Consider the following 27,239-nt stretch of genomic DNA (forward strand, 5'->3'; position numbering starts at 1 on the left):
CTTTCACTTAAGTAAATCTTCAATCTTACAACGTGCGCTTCAAACTCAGCTGAAAGATATTTCTAGGCGAAAGTGAGGACTGCAGATGCTGGAAATCAGAGACGAGCTTAGAGTGGTGCTGGAATAGGACAGCAGGTCAGGCAGCTTCTGAGGAGCAGGAAAATCGATGTTTCAAGCATAAACATTCCTGATGAAGAGCTTATGCCCAAAATGTTGACTCTCCAGCTCCTTGGATGTTGCCAGACCAGCTGTGTTTTTTCAGCACTACGTTTTCTATAGCTATATCCCTGTATTGTATTGACTGTGTTGTGATTCATGTGCATCTTGTGACATGGAGTAGCATTTAAACACTACTTGAAATCATTTATTTGCATCTGACCACTGTTAGGTAATGAATGTTACTTTTTGAATCATAATGGTGGCTAGATCCCATTGAACAATCTTGGTGCTGCATTGTGATTTGCTTTTCGTGTTTTTAATGGGTGTCCGGTTGGCCGGAGAATGTCAATTGGGTGGTTTTTGTGGTATGATTGATTAGTTTCTAATTTTGTTACTCACCAGTCAGAAAAGAAAGAAAAAAGAACAGCTGCCAAGAAAAGTTGGCCAAATTTGCAACCAGAATAAAATGGTTGTGTAAAATTACAACTGTTCTCTTAGAAAGACACAATGAATATTTGAAGAAACAACTGACCAATTATTGATTGATGATGGGTAAACTCTTAAATGAGTTTCGAGAACATCTGATGAGATGATCAATGATTATGAATTTGATGCTCTGTCCACTTTGAAGGCCAAATCCCATTTCTGGCTTCTCCTTTGGAATTGACCAAGTCTTGTAGAGGGGTAGTTCAGATTGCTAGCAGCAGTACACTGCCCAATACACAATTCTTCCTGTGAGAGTCTCTGCAGCCTATTCACCCACAAATATTCTCAATTCTTTTTTCCTCCCAGAGGTGCTGAAACCACTTAGAGGAATAAACTGACCTCGCACCTTGGACAGCACTGTGTGCTACTCATTTTCACGTTGCATTGAAATACCAGGCTCTCAAATGCCAAAAACAACATGTATAATTCCTCTCATGATCTCAGGATATTCTGAAATGTTTTAGAGCCAATCAAGTACTTAAAAAGTCATAGTTGTATTGGAATAAAAATGCAGCAAACCTATTTACTTAGAGAAGATAATATTGACCAGATGTTTTTAAAATATTGTTGGTTGATGGATTGTAATGGACGAGGCCAGACCACTCAAAGCATTCTTAAGCAGGCAGCTCAGACCATAACTTTGCAATTTGTATTGGAAAGTGTCCAGTGAAAGTTACCTGGATTAAGTCAGCTGGGTTGACTACTAGATTTTAAAACAGACAAACATTTACTCACAAAATTCCACAACGAAACACAAAGAACAGAATAAAGAACGCCTACAGAACTCAACCTATCCAACTAGATTTAATTATGCAATATACACAACAGTTCCAATAAGCAAACTCCCTTCAAAAACCAGTATAAATGGAACACATGCTCACAGGTTGAAGTTGAAGGGGAGAGAGAGAGAGAGAAAGAGTTTCCACACAGCTCCCTGTTGAATTCCTCACCAGTTCAAGACTGAACTGAACTACTCAGTTAAATAGCTGACTTATTCCCCTTTCATTATACACGTCACTTCTAAAACATGATCACTTTGGCCTGAGGTCTCATCTGTTTACATCTAAACAAAAGGCCTCTCAACATCCTTTTCATATCTGTACCAAACCAGACTGATTGGAGCCCGGCCTGCTTTATTGTTCCTCTGAGAAAAATCAAGGACAGAGTCTCCTTGAACCAAGGAATACCTTTTTAGTAAAAATAAAAGGGACTAGCTTTGTGACAGGATAGAAGATTTGGAGCTAGTGCAAAGGATCTTTAATATTCACCTGGGAAGACATAAAGATTCTGATTTAACATTCCATCTAAAGATGGAACCTCTGACGGAGAAGCATTCCCTTAGAACTGTGCTGGTAGCTTTTGCCTGGATTTTGTGTTCAGGTCTTTGGTTGTGGGACTTATCGGACTCATGCAAAGACGCTAATCGCTGAACCAGGCTAACACCCATTAAGTTATCTGAGAATATCACTATAATCTGGTGGTAGCCATTGAACTAAATTAGCCATTGGGGCGGCATGATGGCTCAGTGGTTAGCACTGGAGCCTCACAGCGCCAGGGTCCCGGGTTTGATTCCTGCTGAGGTGACTCTCTGTGTGGAGTTTGCACATTCTCCCCGTGTCTGCATGGGTTTCCTCCGGGTGCTCTGGTTTCCTCCCACAATCAAATATTGTGCAGGTTAGGTTCATAGTCTTTGCTGCATTAGTCAGGGATAAATGTAGGGGAATGGGTCTGGGTGGGTTACTGTTCGGAGGGTTGGTGTGGACTTGTTGGGCCGAAGGGCCTGTTTCCATACTGATATGAATTTTTAAAAAATGTAAATGGAATCAAAGGGGTCCTCTTGTGGTGCAGTAGTCGAGTCCCTAAAAAAAGATCTTAAAGGGGCTGTGTTGTGGAGTAGTGGTATATCTCTATCACTGGACCAGGAAGCCCACCTGCTCCTGAGGTGTGTTTTACCATCTCTGAACAGGTTGATTAGAAAGATAGGTTCAATAAAAAAAAAGGAAATGCACACAAGTCATGGAGACATCCAAAATTCACCTGCTTTATACCTAAAAACGTGGAATCAGGATTTGTGGGGAGGTGATCTTTAGTGGGTATTGACCACACAGCAGCCCCAGTGATTCCTAAGAGCTGCCTGCCATTCTGTTTGGAATCTGACAGGTCCCAGGTGGTGAGGTTCATTAATGATGCCCATTAGGGCTTCATAACATTCAGCCTCTATTCAAAGTAGGTTTAAAAGCCATCCCAAGGCAGGCAGCACCTTGGGGGCTGGAGCAAGTGCTCCTTCAACTCAGTGGGTGTCTTTGAAATTGGTCCTTACTGTAAATATGCATTTCTGGAAAACTGCGGGATGTAGCCAGACTGAGATCGATCTATCATGAACTGGTTGGGCTTAATGTTCTTTTCTTCAATATAAAAGCCACCCTTGTTTTTTTTCTTTGGTTTCTGCTTGTGTTCGATACATCTTTAAATTTGGTTGAAAAAATCTTAACTTGTTCTCTGGTTGGGTGGGAAGGTCGGGAGCTCTTTACTTAATGAGTGTACTCCTATGTATTTTAATGAGTTCTACTCTCCTCATTCTAGGTGAGGCAGCGTCTGTGTACAATGGAGACCCATATGCGTGATGGAGAGTTGGCTGAATCATTGTCTGATCAAGTTGAGCCTGATAAGGTTAGGGTGGTGAGGCGCTCATGCATGTCTGGAAAAGCACATTGGTCTGTAACATTAATCATTAACATCTTATGCCACTTTAATTTCACTGTATGGAGTACGCCCATTCTCTGTGTTAATTATTCCTGCAAGGCCTAGGTCTCAATTCATGTCCATTATCTAATATTTCTCTGCACAGCATGACTCCTGCTGGGAATGACCATTTTTATCATCCAAACTTGATATATTTGTTCCATCTCCAACTTTTCATCTGTTAGTTGATTGTCCATAATTCAGCATCTGCAGTAAATAACTCAATGCATTATTTTATGTTTTGTTTAGCTTAAAACCCAGTTGGAAGAAACTGTGATCAGTGAGCAGATACAAAGACAGCAGCTGGCTGAAGAATTTGAAAAGGTACAGAATATTTTTAGAACAAAATGCTCTCATTTTTACTTGTTTACGTTTCCGGTGAGGTAAATGGGCATCACGGTGGCTCAGTGGTTAGCACTGCTGCCTCACAGCGCCAGGGACCCAGGTTCGATTCCAGCCTCTGGCGACCGACTATGTGGAGTTTGTACGTTCTCCCCGTGTCTGCGTGGGTTTCCTCCGGGTGCTCCGGTTTCCTCCCACAGTCCAAAGATGTGTAGGTTAGGCGAATTGGCCATGCTAAATTGTCCACAGTGTTCAGGGATGTGTTGATTGGTGCATTAGTCAGAATAGATAGTCTGGGTGGTTTTCTCTTCGGAGGATTGGTGTGGACTTGTTGGGCTGAAGAGCTGTTTTCACACTGTAGGGATCTTATGAAATGATTCCTGGCTGCCTGGGCAAGACCTCTCTGCAATTGGTAGGGAGACAGACTGACAAGGGATTGCTTGCTCTGTGACTTTGAGCAGTACTCCTGCCTGGTCAGCAAGATGTTTGAGGGATCCTTTTGATTCTTCCCTATTTCTTTCCTTGCTGGTGGAGGGTCATCATGGCCATATCTTTATTGGGTCATGAATGTGGAGATCATTGAAGCTGAGATCAAGCTTGGTGCTTTGATTGCACTCCATTTCTTAAGAAGCAGCCAGGCACTCCCTTGATGCAGTGAAATGGCTTCCTGTGAATGTACTGACATGTTGATCAATTAATCATAGGTTTAGTTACTGGGTGTTGGCATTGGATGAAGTCAACAAATCTTTGCACTTATACAGTGTTTTGACATAGTAAAGCATCTCAAAATATTTCACAGAAGCTCAATCAGACAAAAAAAGGGGCATTAGGACTTCAAGGCGAATGGTATATAGTGGTAGACTAGTAATCCAGAGATCCAAATTAATACTCCAGCTACTGTAGGAATTTAAAGTAAACTTAATATAAATCTGGAATTAAAACTTTGATCAGAAAATTACAAGTCTGTCTTTAAATCTGTCTGGTTCACTCATGTTTTTCAACCTTACTTGTTCTGGTCGAGATGTGAATACAGCCACACAGTAATGAAGGGTTGACTCTTAGTTCCTCTCTGAAGTGCCTTGCAACTGTACCAAGCTGTACAGAAAGGACAAATAAGAATAAAATTTGGATGAACTACCTAGCATCCACCTAAGCACCATTAATGACAAAGACGGACGATGTCTGATCAACCGTGCAATGTCCTTCACATTAATCTTTAGGAATACTTGCCCAAATTGGGAGCACTGCCCAATAGTTTAGTCAGGCAATAGCCTGACAGTCATACTCACCAAATCATACTGTCTGGACCAGGGCATTGAGGATTCTTGTAGCTGTTAAGAAGCCAGCTCATTCTAAGCAGGGGATCAACCTAGACTTAATATTTTGAGATCCCTTGATATGGAATGGATGATTTTCTGTATCTTGTAGTTTTTAATGTTCTTCAAAAATCTATCTGTTGCTTTCAGTTGTGCGTAGATCTTCTTTCAGTGGTTTTTAACTAAAGATGTACACTTTATATTAGGCCCAGAGATCTGCACTAAACTTACAGGAAGAGCTGGAAAAGTTGAGAGCAGCTGGGGACAGTGTCACCCTTGCTGGAGAGGATATCGTTCACCTAAAGGTACTCGTGATGCATCTTGTACTTTATGTTCTACATGTGCACTCACAATGTATCACATTCTTCCTGCAAAAAGAGTTACCTATCAGTGCCATTTTTGGTACAGTACATACTGAATAAATCATGTAAATGCTGTTCAGTGAGAGGCCATATCATGACTTTAGAGCTGTTTAAGTTTCTGGTCATCATGGTCCAATGCTGAATTCTTTTTTCCCCTCCTTTATGTACTTTCTTACCATTTTGCTACTGCTTTTCTGAAAGTCCTAACTCATAGCCATGAATCCAGAGGCTCTGATTGCCCTCTGTAGCTCGCTCAGTTGGCTAACATTGATATCCTGAGGCCCTTCGAGGGTGGGGTGCATCACATGCCATGTCAGACAGAATGCAGTTGGATTGTCACTGGGAGCCGGAATCCTGATTCACTGTTCCCCCCTCCGTTCCCAACATAAGAACACTTCCACCAATCAAAGTGCTGTTGTGGGAGCACCATCATAGGAACTCCGGTGTTCCAAGTGAAGCCCGATGACCATCTGTTCTTCAGGACATTTAAAAAACAAAGCTTCTTCTAGTAAACTTGGATATGAATCTATTGGATTGTTATAAAAACCTCACTGGCTCATTAATGTCTGTTAAGCATGCAACCCTACTTATTATACTCAGTCTAATCTATATGTGACTCCGTTTTCAGCTCAATGTGGTTCATCCTTATCTGTCCCCTGCTGTGACTCAGTGGTCTGCTCAGTTCTCCCAGTCTATTACATGCCTTGGTTCAAACAGAAAGCCCACCACTTTCTCAGGGTAACAAGCAATGGGCACTTAGTGAGCTTTACTAGTATTGCTCATACCCTGAGAATGAAAAATGAATCAAAAACACAGCTATGTTTTACAAACTTTTGCTACATTCGGTGGCATACTGAGCAAAGCCATTACCGATTATGCATTTCTAAATTATGGTAAATATAGGTAGCTCATATTTGCATTTAGATTTTCAGCTGCTGCGGTATTTTATTTTGTTCTACTAAAAATGCAAGATTACAGTTTAGCCTTGAAGCCAATCATCTGTTTAATCTTATCCAATTTGTATTTCCTATCACTGTTCACATCAAACAAATGCCAGTGCCAGACACTGACCATCTCCACAAGGAAAGGATCCAACCATCACCCCATGACATTCAGTAGCATTATTGTTATAACCATGACAGGAAGAGTGCTCAGAAAATCAAACCCCTGGATTCCATGATACATCACAAATGTGAAAATGACAAATTTAGTTTCTGGAATGGTTCATTTGCCTCACTTTGACCATACCTAAGATGAAAGAAATGTGCACCAGGTTTCATCAATGAACAACAAAACTAAAACCTATTTACAGTATTATAAACAAGCCTATCCTGTACCAAGCAGGAAAATGGATTATTAATGCATTGTCCAAACATGTACATATTTATTCACAAATAGAATTGAAAATTTTGCAGAAATATCATGGTTAGAAAAATATAGGCTGAAAAGACTATATCATGTGGTTTCCAAATCCATACCATAAGGAATAAAATGGAGTGAATTCCTTACTTTCTTTGGTTTTGGTGATGATGTCACACTTTTATTGAGTGCAGTAACCAATTGCTGTTTGGGAGCCAATCCATTGGAGCTAGGTCTTTTGCTTAAAGTAGAAATTCTTCTTTTCAGGGTCTTTTGGTGCTGAGTTCCTTCCACTCACAGAGATGGGTGGGAGGGGTGGGGCACAGGAAAAAAAGAGAGATCTGGCTTGGCCTGCAGGCTTTTGCTGTCAGAAGCTGCTGAAAGCCAAACCGAATGTTGTTGCTGGGTAGCTTTTTTCAACCCAGAGACCCTTGGTGCCATTTAGTCTCATGAAAGTATCAAATCTAGCTTCTCCAAAAGATTCATTCTCTTGTGTATTCACTAATTAAACACCAGATTGTTTGCTTTTGCTTTCTTTCATAAGAAAATAATAACGTGTTTATTCCCTGCAACACAGCTGTGTCCTAATTTCAATTTTTCAGTTTATATTTCAAACAAAAGATATTTAGTCCTTGTAATTACCATCACTGAATCCCATGCTAACAATATCTTGGGTTTACCATCGACAAAAGCTGAACTGGCCCAATCATGTAATTATTGTGGCTACAAGGTCAATAAGAGGCTAGGAATACTGAGGCAAGTAACTCATCTGACACACCAAAGCCTGACTACTATCTGTACGGCACAAGTTGAGTGTGTAATGAAATACTCTCCACTTGCCTAGATGTTTGCAGCCCCAATAAGATTCCAGAAGGTCAACACCCTGCAGGACAAATTAGCCCATTTTGACTGGCACCCCAGACACTGCTTTCAGTATTCACTCTCTCCACCATGGTGTGTACCATATTCACGATGCAGCAACTCCTCGAGTCCTTTGTTAGCACTCCAAGCCCATAAAGATGGCGGCAGAGTAGCATGCTCCAGACAGACCATCCTCTGCTCCACCCATTCTTTTTCTCTTTGTTTTTCTCTTTTGTTGAGTGTCTTGTTTTAAACTTTTACCTTTTGTAATCTTACTCAGATGGGAATGGAGGAGGAGGGTACTGGACTGGGGGGAGGGTTCCGTACCGGGGACCATCGCAGGGAGGAGTGTCATGGCGGAGGAGGCCGAGGCAGGGAGATGAGGCTTGAGTTTGGAAGCCAGACGTGCTGTGGAGACTTGGTGAGGTGTTGACACAGACTTGAGTGAACGGACCTTAAATGGGTATTCTCTTCCTTTTTATTCTTAGGCTGGGTTTTTATTATTCTTTCAATTTTGTACCAAATACTTCAGTATCTGTGCCTAAGTATCTTGTTAGTTCAAGGTATTCAAGTTATACCTCTGCCATCTAGAGTGATAAAGGCAATAAATACATGGGAACACCATCACCAGCAAGCATCCCTGCAAGCTGCACACCATCCTGACTGGAAATGTATCCCTGTTCCTTTGGTTTTACGGGGCCAGAATTCTGGAACTCCCTCCCTAAAGGCATCATGCACATGGATGTCATGAACTTCATTGCTTGAAGAAGACATCTCACCACCACCTTTCCCCAGGTATTGAGGGTTGGCAGTACCATTCTAGCCACACCAATGACACCCACATACCATGAAAGAATATATTTTTAAGAAGTATCCCCATCATTGCTCTTGTCTTAGAGGCAGGAACACTACTGCTGTGCCACAAGAACACTCAGATAATTGTGTAGATCTACCAAAGAGCCAGAAGAGGTGTGATTGGCCAAATGACCTCCCTGTGCTTTCTCACCCTATGACTGTGAAGCATCACCTACAGTTAGCTGAGGAGTTTATGTGCTGTCAGTTGTAGAGTCATAGAAATGGTCCAACTAGTCCATGCTGACCAGATATCCCAACCCAATGTAGTCCCACCTGCCAACACCCGGCCCATATCCCTCCAAACCCTTCCTGTTCATATACCCAACCAGATGCCTTTTAAATGTTGCAATTTACTAGCCTCCACCACCTCCTCTGGCATCTCATTCCATACACGTACTACCCTCTGTGTGAAAAAGTTGCCCCTTAGGTCTCTTTTATATCTTTCCCCTCTCACCCTAAACCTTTTAGTTCTGGACTCCCCCACCCCAGGGGAAAGACTTTGTCTATTTATCCTATCTATGCCCCTCATGATTTTATAGACCTCTATAAGGTCACCCCTCAGTCTCTGACACTACCCTAGCCTAGTCAACCTCTTCCTACAACTCAAATCCTCCAACCCCGGCAACATCTTTGTAAATCTTTTCTGAACTCTTTCAAGTTTCACAACATCTTTCTGATGGGAAGGAGACCAAAATTGCCTGCAGTATTCCAACAGTGGCCTAACTAATGTTCTGTACAGCCACAACATGACCTCCCAACTCCTGTACTCAGTACTCTGACCAATAAAGGATAGCATACCAAATGCCTTCTTCACGATCCTATCTACCTGCGACTCCACTTTCAAGGAGCTATCATAGCAGCTATTGGAGTTGCACTGTGGACTATATACATGATCTTAAAGTGAAAATATTGTACGTGTGCAAGGTTTTCTTTGTTTCTGTTTTCTTCCCTGATATCCTGAGTCCATCCACTCGTGTCCAGAGGACGGGTGCATGAATTCCTTCCATATCACGGTTCAAGCAGTGTTAACAGAATGTCTAATGCAGTCCAGCCAGTCTTGCTTTTGATTGATGTCTGCATGTGGTTGGGTATTGGGAGCACTGAAGCAGGAGGCGGCCATGGTGCTTTCAAGTCTGTTGCATCATCCATATTGTTCATGACTGATAGGTCTCACAGACTTGCAACAGAGATTGAAGCATTTGGGGTCCATGAACATTTCCTCCTTGGACATCTCACCGCTGCCATAAACACATCCAACCATGCCACCCATATATTAGTCACAAGGTTTGGACACCCCCACGAAAGACACCTGAGGTCCAGCATGAGAATTTTATGGCACAAACCCAGACGTCCTCCATCATGTTAGACTCAACAACATGGAGATCATCCTGGAAAATTCAGCTTCGATGAGTTGGCCATGCCTCTGATGTGGATGATTGCCCCCAAGCAGATTTTCACTAGGGAGCATTCTCCGAGAAAATGACATCAAAGTTTGATTAGATTAGACTTACAGTGTGGAAACAGGCCCTTCGGCCCAACAAGTCCACACCGACCCGCCGAAGCGCAACCCACCCATACCCCTACATTTACCCCTTACCTAACACTACGGGCAATTTAGCATAGCCAATTCACCTGACCCGCACATCTTTGTGACTGTAGGAGGAAACCGGAGCACCCGGAGGAAACCCACGCAGACACGGGGAGAACGTGCAAACTCCACACAGTCAGTCGCCTGAGTCGGGAATTGAACCCGGGTCTACAGGCGCTGTGAGGCAGCAGTGCTAACCACTGTGCCACCGTGCCGCCCACAAAGTTGTCGAGTAAAAATGTTAGGATCTAAAATAGAGTTTTACGAACTTTTACTTTTGCAATTGCCTGGCCCACATGGAGACATGCAGCAAAATCTGTTTAGTATATGTTGAGCAACATTTATGCCAAACATGTAATGTCCCGAGGAGGGTAAGAGGTGGTGTAGCCGCATCAATTCCTTCAAATGCCAACAGCAAGAACATGAACTGTGAACATCCATGTTGATCCTGTGTCGTACTGTTCGGTCATGAGAGGACTCCCAGAGGAGTGAAATAAATAATTTACAACTTGGACATTCTGGAACAACGAGGAGTGGGTTTCATGCATGTCAACCTGCTCATAATCTCATCTTCCTTTTTAAATTCTTTCATAGCTCCTCGTTTGTCTAAGTCTTTGCAACCTCTTCAACTCTACAACCCATACTTGATTTTTCTAATCTCTTACTCTCCTCTTATTTTTGCCCCATCATTAGTAGGTATACCTTTGGCTGTCTCATCTCTGACACCCCGGGATTCCATCCCTAGACATATCATGTTTCTCCTCTGAGACCCTTCTTAAAGCCCACCATTATTACCTGGATTTTAATCTGCTTCCTTCGTTAAAGCATCCGTTTTACCATTCCATCCTTCTGAAATCCTTTGGGTAATTTTTAATTTCAGTTGTAAAGATGCTATAAATACAGATTGTTATTGATAGATATTAAAATATGACATTTGTAAGATTATATTTTGGAAATCTCACTAATTAAAAATAAACAAAGGAGATTATGTCACCTCTTTCATAGTTTACTGAGGGTAAGCTAAAATAATTTGATTGTTAGAGATCAACAGAAGGCTTAAGTTGTTCTTCTGCAAAGGTACAAGGTACTTATTTGAAGGCAAAGACAGCGGTCTCTGAGTTTACGATGAGCAGACTCTTGAGTCTCCCAAAGTCCCAGAGAGGTATTGAAGGTCGTGGAACGTAAATAAATTTGTTGAAAGTTTCTGTTTACTTCTCTGATGAAAGGGAGTTGAGGTCAAGGTTAGTTAATTAGTGTTTTACCTAAACACAAGGCCAATGTATTTCACATGGTCATGGAAATAGGCAGAGGAAGCATTTGTGAGGTGAAATTGCAGGCTTCTTTGCAAGTGAATGAGCATCACAGTTTCTATGTGGCCAGCCAAGAGAAATGCTGCCTGGATTCTGAATTACCACAGACAAATGCAGGAGGGAGACAGTCTTTAGTTGAAGAGACACATTCTCAGTCTGGATTCAGAGAAACTCTGCCATGGTTGTAGAAAAATGAATCCACAGAATATGTCTGACTGCTGGAATTCTCCAAAAACAGAGGAAGGAGTCTGGAGACAGTCATTTAAAATGGGATACTGGCACCCATGGGAAACAAGGAACAAATGTGAAATGTTTTCCAAAAGGACTTAATTCTGTGGAGAGTGCAATAGGCGATACGCGCAAAATAGGAATGTCACTTTCTGCAGTTTAAATTATCAGTAGTTTAGAAATCAAAAATAGTTCTTGATTACAAACAAAAACAGAAATTGCTGGAAAAACTCAGCAGGTCTGGCAGCATCTGTGGAGAGAAATTAGAGATGCTGCCAGACATGCTGAGTTTTTCCAACAATTTCTGATTTTGTTTCTGATTTACAGCACTGGGATTTCTTTCGGTTTTTATAAAGCTTTTTAGTTAATAGTTTTTTCTTGATGAAGCATTCTTTCACCAACTAACTGAAAATTTTAAGTATTTTATGAGGATTATAACATAGCATTAAAATCATCATGTTTATACTTGCAGGAAAGACTTAACAAGGAAAAGAAAATGACCAGGGACTTTAGTGAAGCTGCTGCCAAACTCCAGCAGATGCTGAAGGCTACACAGGAACAACTTAACAAGGAAAAAGAAACTGTTGTGAAGCTACAGGCACAGAGACAGGAAAAGGTACATTCACACAATGTTTTGTCAAGTTTTATTTTCCCTCTTCAACTGTGTATCTCTCTCCTTTTCTCCTTCTGTGTCCTTTCTATAAGCCATGTATCCTATAAAGTTTGAATCCCTGCCTTTCATTTTTCTCACCCTCTGTCTTTCCTCTTGTGTGTCCAGACTCTTTTGAAATGTGTATGTCAAATAGTACTTGCACACATACCAGTTTATTCCCAACACCACCTTGCACCTTACTTCAACTAACTGGAGTCATAGAGCTGTACAGCACAGAAACAGATCCTTTGGTCCAACTCGTCCATGCCGACCAGATATCCTAAATTAATCTAGACCGATTTACCAACACTTGGTCCATATCCCTCTAAACCCTTCCTGTTCATATACCCATCCAGATGCCTTTTAAATGCTGTAATTGTACCAGCCTCCTCCACTTCCTCTGACAGTTTATTCCATACTCCTACCACCCTCTGTGTGAAAAAGTTTCCCCTTAGCTCCCTTTTATATCTTTCCCCTCTCACCCTAAACCTATGCCCTCTAGTTCTGGACTCCCTGACCCCAGGGAAAAGACTTTGCCTATTTATCCTATCCATGCCCCTCATGATTTTATAAACCTCAATAAGGTCACCTCTCAGCCTCCGACACTCCAGGGAAAACAGCCCCAGCCTTTCAGCCTCTCCCTATAGCTCAAATCACCCAACTCTGGCAACATCCTTGTAAATCTTTTCTGAATCCTTTCAAGTTTCACAACATCCTTCTAACAGGAAGGAGACGAGAATTGCACGCCATATTCCAAAAGTAGCCTAACAAATGTTCTGTACAGCCGCAACTTGACCTCCCAACTCCAATTCTCAATTGTCTCACCAAAGGAAAGCATACCAAACACCTTCTTCACTATCCTATCCAGGAACTCTGAACCTGCTCTCCAAGGTCTCTTTGCTCAGCAACACTCTTTAGGACCTTACCATTAAGTCCTGCTCTGATTTGCTTTTCCAAAATCCAAATTGTGTAATCCAAGATGGAGGATGGGAAAAAGGTATGGCTGTAAGAGCTGCTCCTTCTTTGAGGTATTTTAGGTGTTGGAGGTTATTTCCTCGAATTCCAGGAGCAGCAATTACTGTTTTATATGCTGTTGCATTGTTTTGGAATTTTGAGGGAAGAAAGTCAAAGCAACGGCACTTTTAAAATGGAGAAAGACCAGCAAAAGGCAGTGACCACCTGGTTAGTGAGGGGGAGAGAGAGAGAGAAAAAAAAAACCTACACTGCTAACTGACTCAGCAGTGAACCTGCACAGTTCCTGCCTTTACTGTTTGAGTTCATGTATCTCTGGACATCGGAGTGCATCCAGGAAACATTCACAAACAGTGAAATTCACAGCTGACTTTGGAGGAACCTGTGTGGAAGAGTTTGTGGCACAGGAACAGATAAGTGCATAGTTTTTACATGTAACCTTGCTGTAAGTCTACAGTAGTGAGTGGAGTGGGTTGTTTCTTGATCATATGTTTTATTGAAATCTGTCTCAAGATTAAATTTTAAAAATAGAATTTTCAAACAAGCTAAATCTAGAATTATATTATATTACGGTTGTACTGATATGAAGGGCTATGCTGCGTTCATACAAAAGCTTTTATTTGGGATGGTCCACCTAAATGATAGGATTTCCGTATTACAAAAAGCGATAAAGGTTCTTGGGTATTGTTCTAGGTTTGAGTTGCACTGGCTGTTTTGGGCACTTCATGACAGGGCATACAAATGAGGTGCTGAGGAGGCCTCATGGCAAATGGCATGGATTGGTACTGGCTATCGTGAAACTATTCCACATTGAGGTTGACTGCTGTCAGCCCTGGAACTGCACCCCAGTGTTTACGGCGCCTTCCAATGCAACTGCAGGTGTAATACCTGCCTGTTTGCCTCCTCCATTCTCACAATCCAGACATAGCTCCCAGGTGAATCAGTGATATACCTGTACTCCACTCAGTCTAGTCTACTCTGCTCACGTTCCCAGTCTGGTCTTTTTCTATATCGGGAAAAGCAGACTGGGTGACATCGTTGCAGACTACCTGTGTTCTTTCCACAAAAATGACCCCAAGTTTCCAGTTGCCTGCCACGTTAACCACCATGTTCCCACTCCAACGTTTCTGTCTCAGGCCTGCTACAGTATTCCAACGAGCCTCAGCGCAAGCTCATAGAGCAACATCTTATTTTCTGTTTGGGGACTCTGCATCCTCAAGGACTTCACATCGAGTTCAATAACTTTACAGCCTGATTCCATCCTTCTATGTTTTTCACCCATCCCATACCCGGTCCGATGCTGACATGGGTTGCTTTTAGCACAGTCACCCAGTCTCACATACTCCTGGGTCCATTATCACATTATCTGGTTTGCTTTTAGTACGGGTCACCCATTCTCTCCCAATCTTAGCTTTAATTATCACTAATCTAACTTTTCTTCTGTCCTGGCCTGCTTTCCATATTGTCCTTGTTTATCTACCTTTTCATACCTCTCTCTCTCTCTCTCTCTCTCTCTGTCACTCTCTCTCTCTCATTCTCTCTCTCGTTCTCTCTCTCGCTCTCTCCACCTATCCACCTCCACCTATCCACTCACCCCTTCCCTTCACCCCTTTCCCAACTTAGTCTCCTGCGTAAATACCACTTTTTCCCAGCTGCTAACAGGATGAAGAGTCACAGGATTCGAAATGTTAACTGCTTTCTTCCCACAGGTGCTGCCAGACCTGCAGAGATTTGCCAGCAATTTCTGTTTTTGTTTTAGGTCTCCAATTTCTGCAGTTTTGTCTTATTTACCCCAGTACAGAGGAACATCGATTATCTGAATGAGATGGGCGGGCAGTATTTTGTTCGGATGATTGATTATTCGGTTAATTCGTTCAATTCCTCTCCTCTGGGGCTCGGGGTTTTCTGAAGTTTTATTTCCTCGCTCTACCTGCCTTGCTCCCTCTCTCTGTCTCAGAGTTTGTTTCTGAGCAGACACACAGTTGTGTGTAAGGGACCTGCAGCATTGCTGAAACCTCCCGCTCCTTCACCCACCAGTTCAATGGGATTGACACAGTGAGCACTTGCTATGCCTGCTCCCCGTTGAGGAGACGAGGCAGCAGCACACCGTGCACACCCCCCTGACCCCCCGCCTTTGTCCGCACCTCCAACCCCGCCCCCATCTGTCACCACCCATTCACCCCCACATCCGATCCCACCCACCCCCTGTCTGCCCCGACCCTACACACCCCCATCCGCCTCCACCCCATCTGCCCCCCGCCCCCCTCAACCTCCAGGGCAGCTGGACTAGACACCAACAGTAACGTTGCTGCTGCCTTTGGGGGATGAGTCTCAAAATAGCACACACACACAAATTCTTATTGCTACTTTTTCACAGGTTCCACCTTTCCCACCTGTACAGGACAATATTAAAGAGATTATATGGGGAAGGGGGGGTTTAGCATACACGCCAGGGTATACGCTGTCCAGGGAAAGTGTTGCGAGGGAGAGAGAGGGAGCAGGAGGTCAGTCATTTGGAGATGGTGCCTGGGCTCCCATCGATATCCAGGACTGTTCTCGGCAGCATTTCAGTAAACTGAGTTCATTTTTAATCACTATAAACGAAAGACACAATCAATGTTGGAATCGCATCTTTGATGTAATGTTTCTATGGGGACTTTGAGATCCTCTTCGGATAATCCAAAGTTCAGATAGTTGATATTTGGATAATCGAGGTTACTCTGTATTTATTGTTGGGGGTCTGTGAGACTACAGATATAACAATTAGTTTTGGAATTGTTATAATTGAGCCCGATCTGACTTAAGTTTTTCTCACCTGTATAATGCACTCTGTTCTTTTTTAGGAAGAGGAGAGGGCAGTGATGGAGGAAGGTATGAAGGAGGGGACATCTGTCTAAAGAGCCTACAGTTGCAGTGAACACTACTCGAACTTGCCGGATGCCTTACAGATATAATAGTTCTTATGCCATTCCTAAACCATGCGCTCAGTATTGTACCGTAGTTAATTATGAACTGTTAGTGAGCCAGTCAAAAGTTTGAAAAAGTTCTAGTCACCAATTTTTTAAAAAGCTTTTTTGACTTTTCTTCTCATTTTAAGACATATTACAACCAATGAGCCCTGACTGTGTCAGTGAGCTGAAATCTAGATGTCCACTTTGTATATGAAACAAAATGACCTGAATGCTCAGTTTACATGAAAAGGGAAGCAAATGTACTGTTTTGGGGGAATGTACATTGAATTGTGCAATTATTATTATTTTTTCTTCAAGAAAAAATGAATAAGCAGGAGAAAAGGAGCAAATGAAGTTTAGGTCTTTCAATGATTTTTATTCAGCTGTGAGGCAAACCTTGACCAGTGACATGACCGGGTTGTCAACAGAACAAGTTTTCACAACATTTTTTGTTTTTCTAAAAGTTGTCAGTATGACAAATAAAACATTGTAACCGCTGTTCACTGCCCCATGTGATCTTTCCCTTGGGAATATCAAGGGATGAGTGGAACGCCAAGATTCACTTTCAAATTCATGACATGGGGCTTATCCAAATGTCTGCTCTTCCTAAGAATGCTGTCACACCTGTTTGGCTATGGGGTACACTGGGGATCGGAATTTAGCTGTGACCTGGTATCTGTATTTGTGCACTTTGTCAATAGACAGAGATGAAATGGATACCATGGATTATTACACTGCTCATGACCCCAGCTGTCAAGTCCTGACTGTTACCTTGGTTAATTTTAAAAACCTTTCTGACCTTACAGTCTAGTTCTACATCACAAAGTGCGTTTATCAAATAATGTAAATAGGAAAACTTTCTCAATATTTGAAGACATAGGAATGAAAATCAGCAGCTGAATTCATAGAATTAATGTTTGCACAGTTCCAGTTCGAATATAAAAGGTTTGGGGACAAAGTAAAGATAGAAGTAAGCAAGTGAAAAGAAGGTATGAGAAGAGACCGGCAGCTAACATTGAAAGGAACACAAAACCCTTCATTTGGGTTATAAATAGTTAAAGTGGGATTGGAGTTGAAAAGGAACCATAAAAAGGATTTAACACATGGAGGCAGAGGGAATGACTGAGATTTTAAATTAGTACTTTGCAGTTGTATTTACCGAAGAAGAAGATGCTAACAAAGTCGTCATAGAAGAAGGATTAGATAATATGCTGGATGAATGAAAAACCTAGAGAGAGAAGATTAGATTAGATTACTTACAGTGTGGAAACAGGCCCTTCGGCCCAACAAGTCCACACCGACCCACCAAAGCACAACCCACCCATACCCGTACATTTACCCCTTACCTAACACTATGGGCAATTTAGCATGGCCAATTCACCTGACCTGCACATCTTTGGACTGTGGAAGGAAACCAGAGCACCCAGAGGAACCCCCCGCAGAGAACATGCGAAGTCCACACAGTCAGTCACCTGAGTCGGGAATTGAACCCGGGTCTCAGGTGCTGTGAGACAGCAGTGTTAACCACTGCTGCCACCATGCCGCCCCCAGTTACTTGAAAGGCTGGATATGCTGCAAGTCAATAAGGCAATGGAACCAGATCAGATTTGTCTAAGCTGCAGAGGGAAGTCAAGATGGAAATTGACAAGGCAGTGGCCATAATATTCCAATCCTCCTCAGAGACCAGGATACTGGCAGAGAACTGGAGCAATGCAAAATGTGCACCTAGTTCAGCGACTCAAAACGAGTCAGACTAAGTTCAGTGAAAAATCTTCTAGAAATTAAACAGAAGTAACAATCAAGTGGATAAATGCATATTATTTAAGGAAAACCAGAAGATTTGTTCAATGGAAATTGTGTTCAGCTTGATTACGTGTTTCTTTTTGATGCGATAACAAGGGGGGCTAAGGGCAACGAAGGTGATGTGGTGTTCATAAACCTCCAAAATGTGTTTAATAAAGTACCAGAAAACAGATCTGTCAGCAAAATTAAAGCCCATGCAAAGGCAAGGATGGAGTCCATTTTGATTTAACCCCTCCCTACCTTTCCTTTACCTTTGGTGGTCTGCACTGCCCTTAATGGGACTTTGCTGTAAATTAATCAATTGTAAAACATGGGTGATTTACTGATTGGTGAAAATCATCACAGGCATTTGGTGATGGAGAAAGCTGTTCAGTTGTGTGTGATGGCTCAAATAGATCTGAAAAAGAGCAAAGAAGGAAATGGATACCGTCAATGTGGATACAGTATTGGTGAGTGACCAGATATAGAATAGTGGTGAATAGGTTTCTTTTCCCCCAGAGTGGAGGAAGGGTTTTGGTGGATACTCAGTGGTTAGGCTCTAGGTCTACTGTTCTTCTTGATTTATGTTAATGGATTAAACTTGGGTTTCAGGGAAATAATGCCCTTTAAGGATAGCGATGGATTACAGCAGGACTCTAATGGGCTGCTAGAATAGGTGGCTATGTAACAGATGAAATTTGATGCAGGAAGTTGGGCTGGCCTGGTCGTTCAGTGGTTTGCACTGCTGCCTTACAGCACCAGGGACTTGGGTTTGATTCCAGTCTTGGGCAACTGTCTGTGTGGAGTTTGCACATTCTCCCCGGGTCTGTGTGGGTTTCTGCCAGATCTCTGGTTTTGTCCAACAGTCCAATGATGTGCAGGTTAGGTGGATTGACCATGCTAACTTGTCTGTAAGAACAGAGACGTGTAGGCTAGGTGGATTAGCCATGGGAAATGTGGGGATAGGGGTTGGGTCTGGGTCTGGGTGAGAAGCTCTTTAGAGGATCAGTGTGGGCTTGAGGGGCTGAATGACTTCCTTCTGCACCCTACGGACACTATGAAGTTGGGAAGTGATAGAAGGAATGTGGAGAGGCAATATGAAATCTAAAGAATTTCTAAAGGGTGCAGAAGCAGGGGAATCTGGATAGTTAGATTCTTTTGAAACACATGAAACCAATAAAATAATTAACAACCATTTGGAATGTGATGCTCTAACCTGCCAATGACTAACCACAGAAAGTAATGGTACCATATTAAATTACAATGTCACTCTGGGTGATGATGCAGCATTCCAGTCCCTGCAGCTCCCACTGGTTGTGGAAAGCCTCAAGAGTGCTATTAGACACTGTATGCTCCTTCACACATGGGTGTGAACATTGACATGGAAGAGAGATCAGCAGTTGAACCAAACAATCCTAAATCTTTGGCTGCTTGGACCTGCTAATGGCTAGACACAGGGGCAGCCTCATAACGGGGCTATCTGATCTGCTTGTCTCTCTCTCTGAACTGGTGGTGAAAGGTCAGGAGCATGGAGATGAAGTGTAACAAAACATTGAGCAGTGCAACCTCACACATCCTGTGTAGACATGGGACACAGACTCCACAAGGTTGCAGGGGGTTCTGTAACTCGGGATGTGTAAACTGACAGCCTTCTCTGAGTGGGATCGTGGCAAACGATACCCTCCATACCCAAAGGAGAAGGGAGGAGTTGGTGTAGCTCTGTGTGGTAGATTACTACCATTCCAGGAGGCGGGACTGAATACTGCACCATGCGCTGACAGCCGATGAGGGTGAAGAAGGTGAAAGTGTGCAAGAATCCCCTCTCTCTGGAGAGTCGAACTGTACAAAATGGTTTTCTGCAAGACAGCCCTGATTGTGGGGCTGAGGCTCCATCTAGAGGAAATGTTCTTGTGAGAACAACAACTATAAGGTAACTACTGAATGAGCTGCCCTTTGAAGGGACACTAACTAAAGAGCAAAAACTATTAAAGGAAACTTAAGAAATTAGAATAATGTTTCCAGGGCTAATGATGCACTCCAGCCCCTGTGGCTTCCAATGGTCAAAAAAATGCCTTTAAGTGTATCCTTGCGATTAGCTTCTTTTTCAGATTGCTGTCCAGGTGGTAGGTATACACAGGATGTTGAAAACCACAGGACAGATTGAGAAAGCGGTTCGTGAGGCAGGGGAGATCCTAGGCTTTATAATTAGAAGCATAGGGCAGAAATTCCTCTCCTTATACATGATGACTAACATAGAACATAGAACATTACAGTGCCGTATAGACCCTTCAGCACTCCATGTTGCCCCAACCTGTGGAACCAAACTGAAGCCAATCTATCCTACACTATTCCATTTTCATCCATATGTTTATCCACTGGCCATTGAAATGCCCTTAAAGTTGTTGAGTCGACTACTGTTGCAGGTATGGCATTCCACGCCCTTGCTACTCTGAATAAAGAACTTACCACTTGACATCAGTTCTACGTCTATCACCCCTCAGTTTAAAGCTATGTCCCCTCATGCTAACCATCACCATTTGAGGAAAAAAGCTCTCACTGTCCACCCTGCTAATCCTCTGATCATCTAGTATGTCTCTATTAAGTGACCTCTTAATCTCTCTATCAAAAACAGCCTCAAGTCCCTCAGCCTTTTCTCACAAAGCAATATCCTGGTAAATCTCCTCTGCACCCTTTCCCAAACTTTCACATCCTTCCTATAATGCCGCAACCAGAACTGTATGCAACACTCCAAGTGTGGCCGTACCAGAGTTTTGTACAGCTGCAACATGGCCTCATGGCTCCAAAACTCAATCCCTCTGCCAATACAAGCTAACACACCACATACCTTCTTAACAACACTATCAAACTGGGTGGCAACTTTCAAGGATCTATGCACACAGACACCAAGATCTTTCTGCTCATCCCACTACCAAGAATCTTACCATTAGCCCAGTACTCTATTCCTGTTACTCCTTCCAAAGTGAATCACCTCACATTTTACCACATTAAACTCCATTTGCCACCTCTCAACCCAGCTCTGCAGCTTAACTATGTCCCTCTGCAACATCCTTCAGCACTATCCACAACTCCACTGACCTTAGTGTCAGCTGCAAATTTATTAACCCATCCTCCTACGTTCTCATCTAGATCATTTATAAAAATGACTATCGCAGTGGACCCAAATCAGAGCCTTGCGGTACATCACCAGTAACTGAACTCCAGGATGAACATTTCCTCTAGCTTATCTCTCCATGCTTCAGGCTCTCTGCCTTTATTCCTGATGAAGGGCTTTTGTCCGAAACATCAATTTCGCTTCTCCTTGGATGCTGCCTGAACTGCTGTGCTCTTCCAGCACCACTAATCCATTTCCTATCAACCACCACCCTCTGTCTTCTTTCAGCGAACCAATTTCTGATCCAAATCGCTCAATCCTCCACAATCCCATGCCTCTGTATTTTCTGCAATAGCCTATTGTGGGGAACTTAATCAAATATAGGAGAAAAGGCTGAGAGCTTATGAGCTAGAGGCTGAACAATGGAGACTGTAACACGTCAGGTGTAGTGTGGGCAGCTGCTGCATTCCTCCCAGCAGGGGCTACTTACACTTCACAGGATAGGAACTTCTGATTTGGTCAGTGGTCATGTGACTATGACAGGCATTTAAGGGGAGCCACAGGACTGGAGCAGTTGTCCAATAGGTTGAAGGTTCTCTCAGCCTGTTCGGATAAGAGGCTGAGGGTTCAAACTGAGTCAATTTGATTCCCTCCATATGACATCAGCAAATGGTTGGCACTGGCAAGTGTAAAGGCTATGGGCCTGGACAACGGTCTGGCAATCGTACTGAAGGCTTGTGCTCCAGAACTTGCTGCTCCCCTGGCCAAGCTCTTCCAGGACAGTTATAAGACTGGGATCTACCCGACAATGTGGAAAATTGCCCAGGTATGTTCTGTACATAAAAAGCAGGATAAATCCAACCCAGCCAATTACCACCCCATCACTCTACTCTCAATCATTAGGAAAGTGATGCAAGGTGTCAACAGCAATGCTATCAAGCAGCACCTGCCCAGCAATAAACTGCTCAATGACACCCAGATTGGGTTCCACCAGGGCCACTCAGCTCCTAACCTCATACAGCCTCAATCACAGACAAAAGAGCTAAATTCCAGAGAGTGATAGCCTTTAACACCAAAGCTTCATTCAGCTAAATATGGCAACATGGAGCCTGAGCAAAACTGGAATCATAGAGTTACTGAGATGGACAGCATAGAAAAAGATTCTTCGGTCCAACTTGTCCATGCCAACCAGATATCCTAAATTAATCTAGTCCCATTTGGCCCATATCCCTCCAAACCCTTCCTATTCTTACAGCCATCCATATGCCTTTTAAATGTTGTAATTGTACCAGCCTCCACCACTTCCTCTGGCAGCTCATTCCATACATGCACTATCCTCTGCATTAAAATGTTGCCCCTTAGGTCCCTTTTAAGTCTTTCCCCTCTCTCCTTAAACCTGTGCCCTCTTATGTTGAACTCCCCACCCCAGGGAATAGACCTTGTCTATTTATCCTATCCATGCCCCTCATGATTTTATAAATCTCTACAAGGTCACCCCTCAGCCTCTGACGTTCCAGGGAAAACAGCCCCAGCCTGTTCAACCTCTCCCTATAGTTCAAATCCTCCAACACTGGCAACGTCCTTGTAAATCTTTTCTGAACCCTTTCAAGTTTCACAACATCCTTCCTATAGCAAGAAGACTAGAACTGAATACAGTATTCCAAAAGTGACTTAACCAATGACCTGTATAACTGCAACACAACCCCCAACTCCTATACTCAATGCACCGATCAATAAAGACAAGTGTACCAAATGCCTTCACGATCCTATCTACCTGCAACTCCACTTTCAAGGAGCTATGAACCTGCACTCCAAGGTCCCTTTCTTTGGCAACACTCCCCAGGAACCTTACCATTAAGTGTATAAGTTCTGCCCTGATTTGTCTTTCCAAATTTATCTAAATTAATTTATCTAAATTAAAATCTATCTGCTACTGCTGTGCCCATCTATCCACCTGTTCAAGATCCTGAGGTACCTTCTTCACGATCCAGTACACCTACAATTTTGGTGTTGTCTGCAAATTTACCAACAATACTTCCTTTATTCACATTCAAATCATTTATATAAATGACAAAAAGCAGTGGATCCAGCACCAATCCTTGTGGTGCACCACTGGTCACAGGCCTCGAATCTGAATTACAACCCTCCACCATCCTCTGTTTCCTACCTTTGAGCCAATTTTGTATCTGAATGGCTAGTTATTCCCGTATTCCATACAATCTAACCTTGCTAACCAGTATACCATGCAGAACTTTGTCACACAGCTTACTGAAGTCCACATAGACAAAGTCCACCACTCTGCCTTCATCAATCCTCTTTGTCACTTCTTCAAAAACGTCAATCAAGTTTGTGAGATGCAATTTCCCAAGCACAAACCATGTTGACTATCCCTAAGCAGTCCTTACCTTTCCGAATACATGTAAATCCTGTCCCTCAGGATTCTCTCCAACAACTTGCCCACCACCAACATCAGGCTCACTGGTCTATAGTCCCCTGGTTTGTCCTTACCACCTTTCCTAAACAGTGGCACCACGTTTGCCAACCTCCAGTCTTCCAGCATCTCACCTGTGACTATCAATGATACAAATATCTCAGCAAGGGGTCCAACAATCACTTCTCTAGCTTCCCGCAAAGTTCTAGGGTACACCTGATCAGGATTTATCCACCTTTATGCATTTTAAGACATCCAACACCACCTCCTCTGTAATATAGTCACTTTTCAAGGTATCATTATTTATTTTCCCATGGTGTCTAGCTTCCACATTCTCCTCAGCAGTAAACATTGATACATTTCGTAACTCACCCATTTCCTGCAGGTTTCACACATATGGAGCAGGGAGCAGTCATACCTAGTAAATAGGAAGATGGCCCTGGTTGTTGGGAGTTGGTCATCTCAGCTTCAGGACATTTCTACAGGAGTTCCTCAGTGTATTGTCCAAGGCCCAACTATCTTCAATTGTTTCATCAATGACGTTCCTTCATCTTAAGGTTAGAGTGGGGGTGTTTGCTGATGATTGCATAATATTCAGCACCATTTGTGGCTGTTCAGATACTGAAGCAGTCCATGCTCAAATGCAACAAGATCAGGACAGTATCCAGGCTTTGGCTGACAAGTGACAAGAAACACAAGTGGCACCACACAAATGCCAGACTATGACCATCACCAATAAGAGACAAGCTAACTATCACCTTTGACATTCAATGATCTTACCATCACTGAAATCCCCAACTATTAATATCCCAGTGGTTACCATTCACCAGAAACGTAACTAGACTCACCACATAATCACAATGGCTACCAAAGCAGGTCAGAGGCTAGGAATATTGTGGTGACTAACCTAACTCCTGACTCCCCAAGCCCCAATCATCTACAAGGTGCAAGTATGATGGAGTATTCCCCACATTGCCTGAATGGGTGCAGTTTCAACAATACTCAGGCACTTGATTGGCAGTACATCCACTGATGCTTTGGGGGTGGACTACAACGGTTCAAGAAGGCAGTTCACCACCTTCTCAAGGGCAACTAGGGGCAGGCAGTAAGTGCTGGCCAGCCAGTGATGCCCGCATCCCAAGAAAGAATTAAAACAAAATGGCACCGTGGTAACAAGGAATTATTCTAGTTGGGGTAGGAAGCAACAAGGAATATAGCAGTTGAAGGGAATAGTATAGTGACGAGGATGGGGAAGATCCAATGGTTGAGGTCTGTGAAGGTACCAACATCACAGGTTGGTGATGAGGAAAGAGATTCTAAAGAAATTGAGGACCTGGGAACTGAATCAAAAAGTAGAACTCAAAGGTTAGAATCTCTTACTAGAGCCATATGCAAGTTGGCATAGGTTACATAAAATGAGAGAGGTGAACTTGTGACATGAAGACTGGTGAAGGAGAAATAGGCTTTAGTCTGTGGACCACTGAAAGCAGCGCTGGGGAATGTCAGAGTTCTACCACTGAGACAGTCTATACCTGAACCATGCTGGGGGCAATCTTCTTGTGAACTGTGTAACTGAGGAAGGAGGGAGTTTTAAAGTAAATTGTAGAGGCAAGGGATCAAATGTGGGAAGAAGTGATTCGTCAAAAAGTAGAGACAAAGTAAGAAAGGGAAATCGTGATGCAAGAAATGAGGATCAGAGAACAGAAGGGAGGGGCAGAGAAAAAAAAACTATTAATACACCAACATTCAAGACTATGTGCTACGTACACAACAAAAAGACAACATTAAACCGCCTGCGTCTGCATATGTGCAGCATTCATAACAAAATAAACAAATAGCACACATTGAAACAAATTAATATAATCCAATAGTCATTATGAAGACTTGGCAGCAGGATGATAAGTATTGGGCTTTAGGGTGTAGGTTTGCTCATTGAGCTGTAGGTTTGATATCCAGGCGTTTCATTACCTGGCTAGGTAACATCATCAGTGGTGATCTCCAAATGAAGCGAAGCTGTTGTCTCCTGCTTTCTATTAATATGTTTGTCCTGGATGGGGTTCCTGGGGTTTGTGGTGATGTCATTTCCTATTCATTTTCTGAGGGGTTGATAGATGGTATCTAGATCTATGTTCTGGATCAGTGGTGCTGGAAGAGCACAGCAGTTCAGGCAGCATCCAACGAGCAGCGAAATCGACGTTTCGGGCAAAAGCCCTGATCTATGTGTTTGTTGATGGCGTTGTGGTTGGAGTGCCAGGCCTCTAGGAATTCTCTGGCATGTCTTTGCTTAGCCTGTCCCAGGATAGATGTGTTGTCCCAGTCGAAATGGTGGTTTTTTTTCATCCATGTGTAGGGCTACGAGGGAGAGAGGGTCGTGTCTTTTTGTGGCTGGCTGGTGTTCATGTATCCTGGTGGCTAACTTTCTTCCTGTTTGTCCTACGTAGTGTTTGTGGCAGTCTTTGCATGGAACCCATGGACAAAACCAACATCGTCTACAAAATTCCCTGCAAGGACTGCCACAAACACTACGTAGGACAAACAGGAAGAAAGTTCGCCACCAGGATACGCGAACACCAGTTAGCCACAAAAAGACACGACCCTCTCTCCCTCGTAGCCCTACCACGGATGAAAAAAACCACCATTTCGACTGGGACAACACATCTATCCTGGGACAGGCTAAGCAAAGACATGCCAGAGAATTCCTAGAGGCCTGGCACTCCAACCACAACGCCATCAACAAACACATAGATCTAGATACCATCTATCAACCCCTCAGAAAACAAACAGGAAATGACATCACCACAAACCCCAGGAACCCCATCCAGGAGAAAGATATAAATAGACAGCAGGAGACAACAGATTCGCTTTATTTGGAGGTCACCACTGATGATGCTACCCAACCAGGTAATGAAACGTCTGGATATCAAACCTACAGCTCAGCGAGCAAACATACACCCTAAACCTCAACCTGAATTACAAACCTTCACAAACTTTGCAATAAGTATTGGGTTTTGAATCTTAAGGTGTATCCAGGAAGAATAGGAAGCTAAGCAGCACTGTTAATTACGGAGTTTATAAAATGTTATAAAGGTAGTTTCTTAGAGCTGCATATTCTAGAAACAACCAGACAGCAGATTATATTAGACTTGGTATCAGGTAATGAGATAGTATTAATTAAATAGCTCAAACTAAGGGTACCCAATGCATCAGTAACCTTTAATAATCTTGAATTTTACAAGCAGTTTGAAGGGAGAAGAGTAGGTCTGAGATTTGTGTTTTAAACATAAATAATGTGAGCATGAAAGCTAATCTAACAACTAAAGTGAACTGGCATACTAGGCTAGGAGACAGATCAATAGAGACATAGTGGCAGGCATTTAAGGGGATATTTCAGAATACTCAGAATAAATATATCCGTGCTATAAAAAGAATTTTTAAAGGGCAGATTCAGCATCCATGGTTAACTAAAGGCAAAACCATAACTATGCAAAGGTGAACAGCAGGTCAGATAATTGGTCAGAATATGAAGAGCAGCAGAAAATGACTGAAAGATTAATCGGGAGGAAGACTTTAGAATATGACTGGACGCTAACTAGGAATGTAAAATTAGCAAGAGTTTTCACAGGTATTTTAAAAGGAAAATAGTTTGTAACTTGAGTGCTGGCCATCCAGTGAGTGAGAATGGGGAGTTCATGGTAGATGATAAGGAAATGGCAGATGAAATGAATAAATAT

The 27,239-nt window shown here is 42.8% G+C and overlaps 1 protein-coding gene across 1 annotated transcript in view; it reads left to right on the top strand.

The window, feature by feature from the left end:
* LOC132819831 (ribosome-binding protein 1-like) overlaps positions 1-16,682 on the top strand; it is a 132,851-nt gene extending 116,169 nt beyond the window's left edge. Inside the window, 5 exon segments of the mRNA XM_060831681.1 lie at positions 3,229-3,315; positions 3,637-3,711; positions 5,252-5,350; positions 12,081-12,224; positions 16,076-16,682. Of these exon segments, the coding sequence (XP_060687664.1) occupies positions 3,229-3,315; positions 3,637-3,711; positions 5,252-5,350; positions 12,081-12,224; positions 16,076-16,129 (459 nt within the window). The 3' untranslated portion in view covers positions 16,130-16,682.
* The last annotated feature ends 10,557 nt before the right edge of the window (positions 16,683-27,239 follow it).

This window comes from Hemiscyllium ocellatum, chromosome 10, assembly GCF_020745735.1.
Source record: "Hemiscyllium ocellatum isolate sHemOce1 chromosome 10, sHemOce1.pat.X.cur, whole genome shotgun sequence".
Taxonomy (NCBI): domain Eukaryota; kingdom Metazoa; phylum Chordata; class Chondrichthyes; order Orectolobiformes; family Hemiscylliidae; genus Hemiscyllium; species Hemiscyllium ocellatum.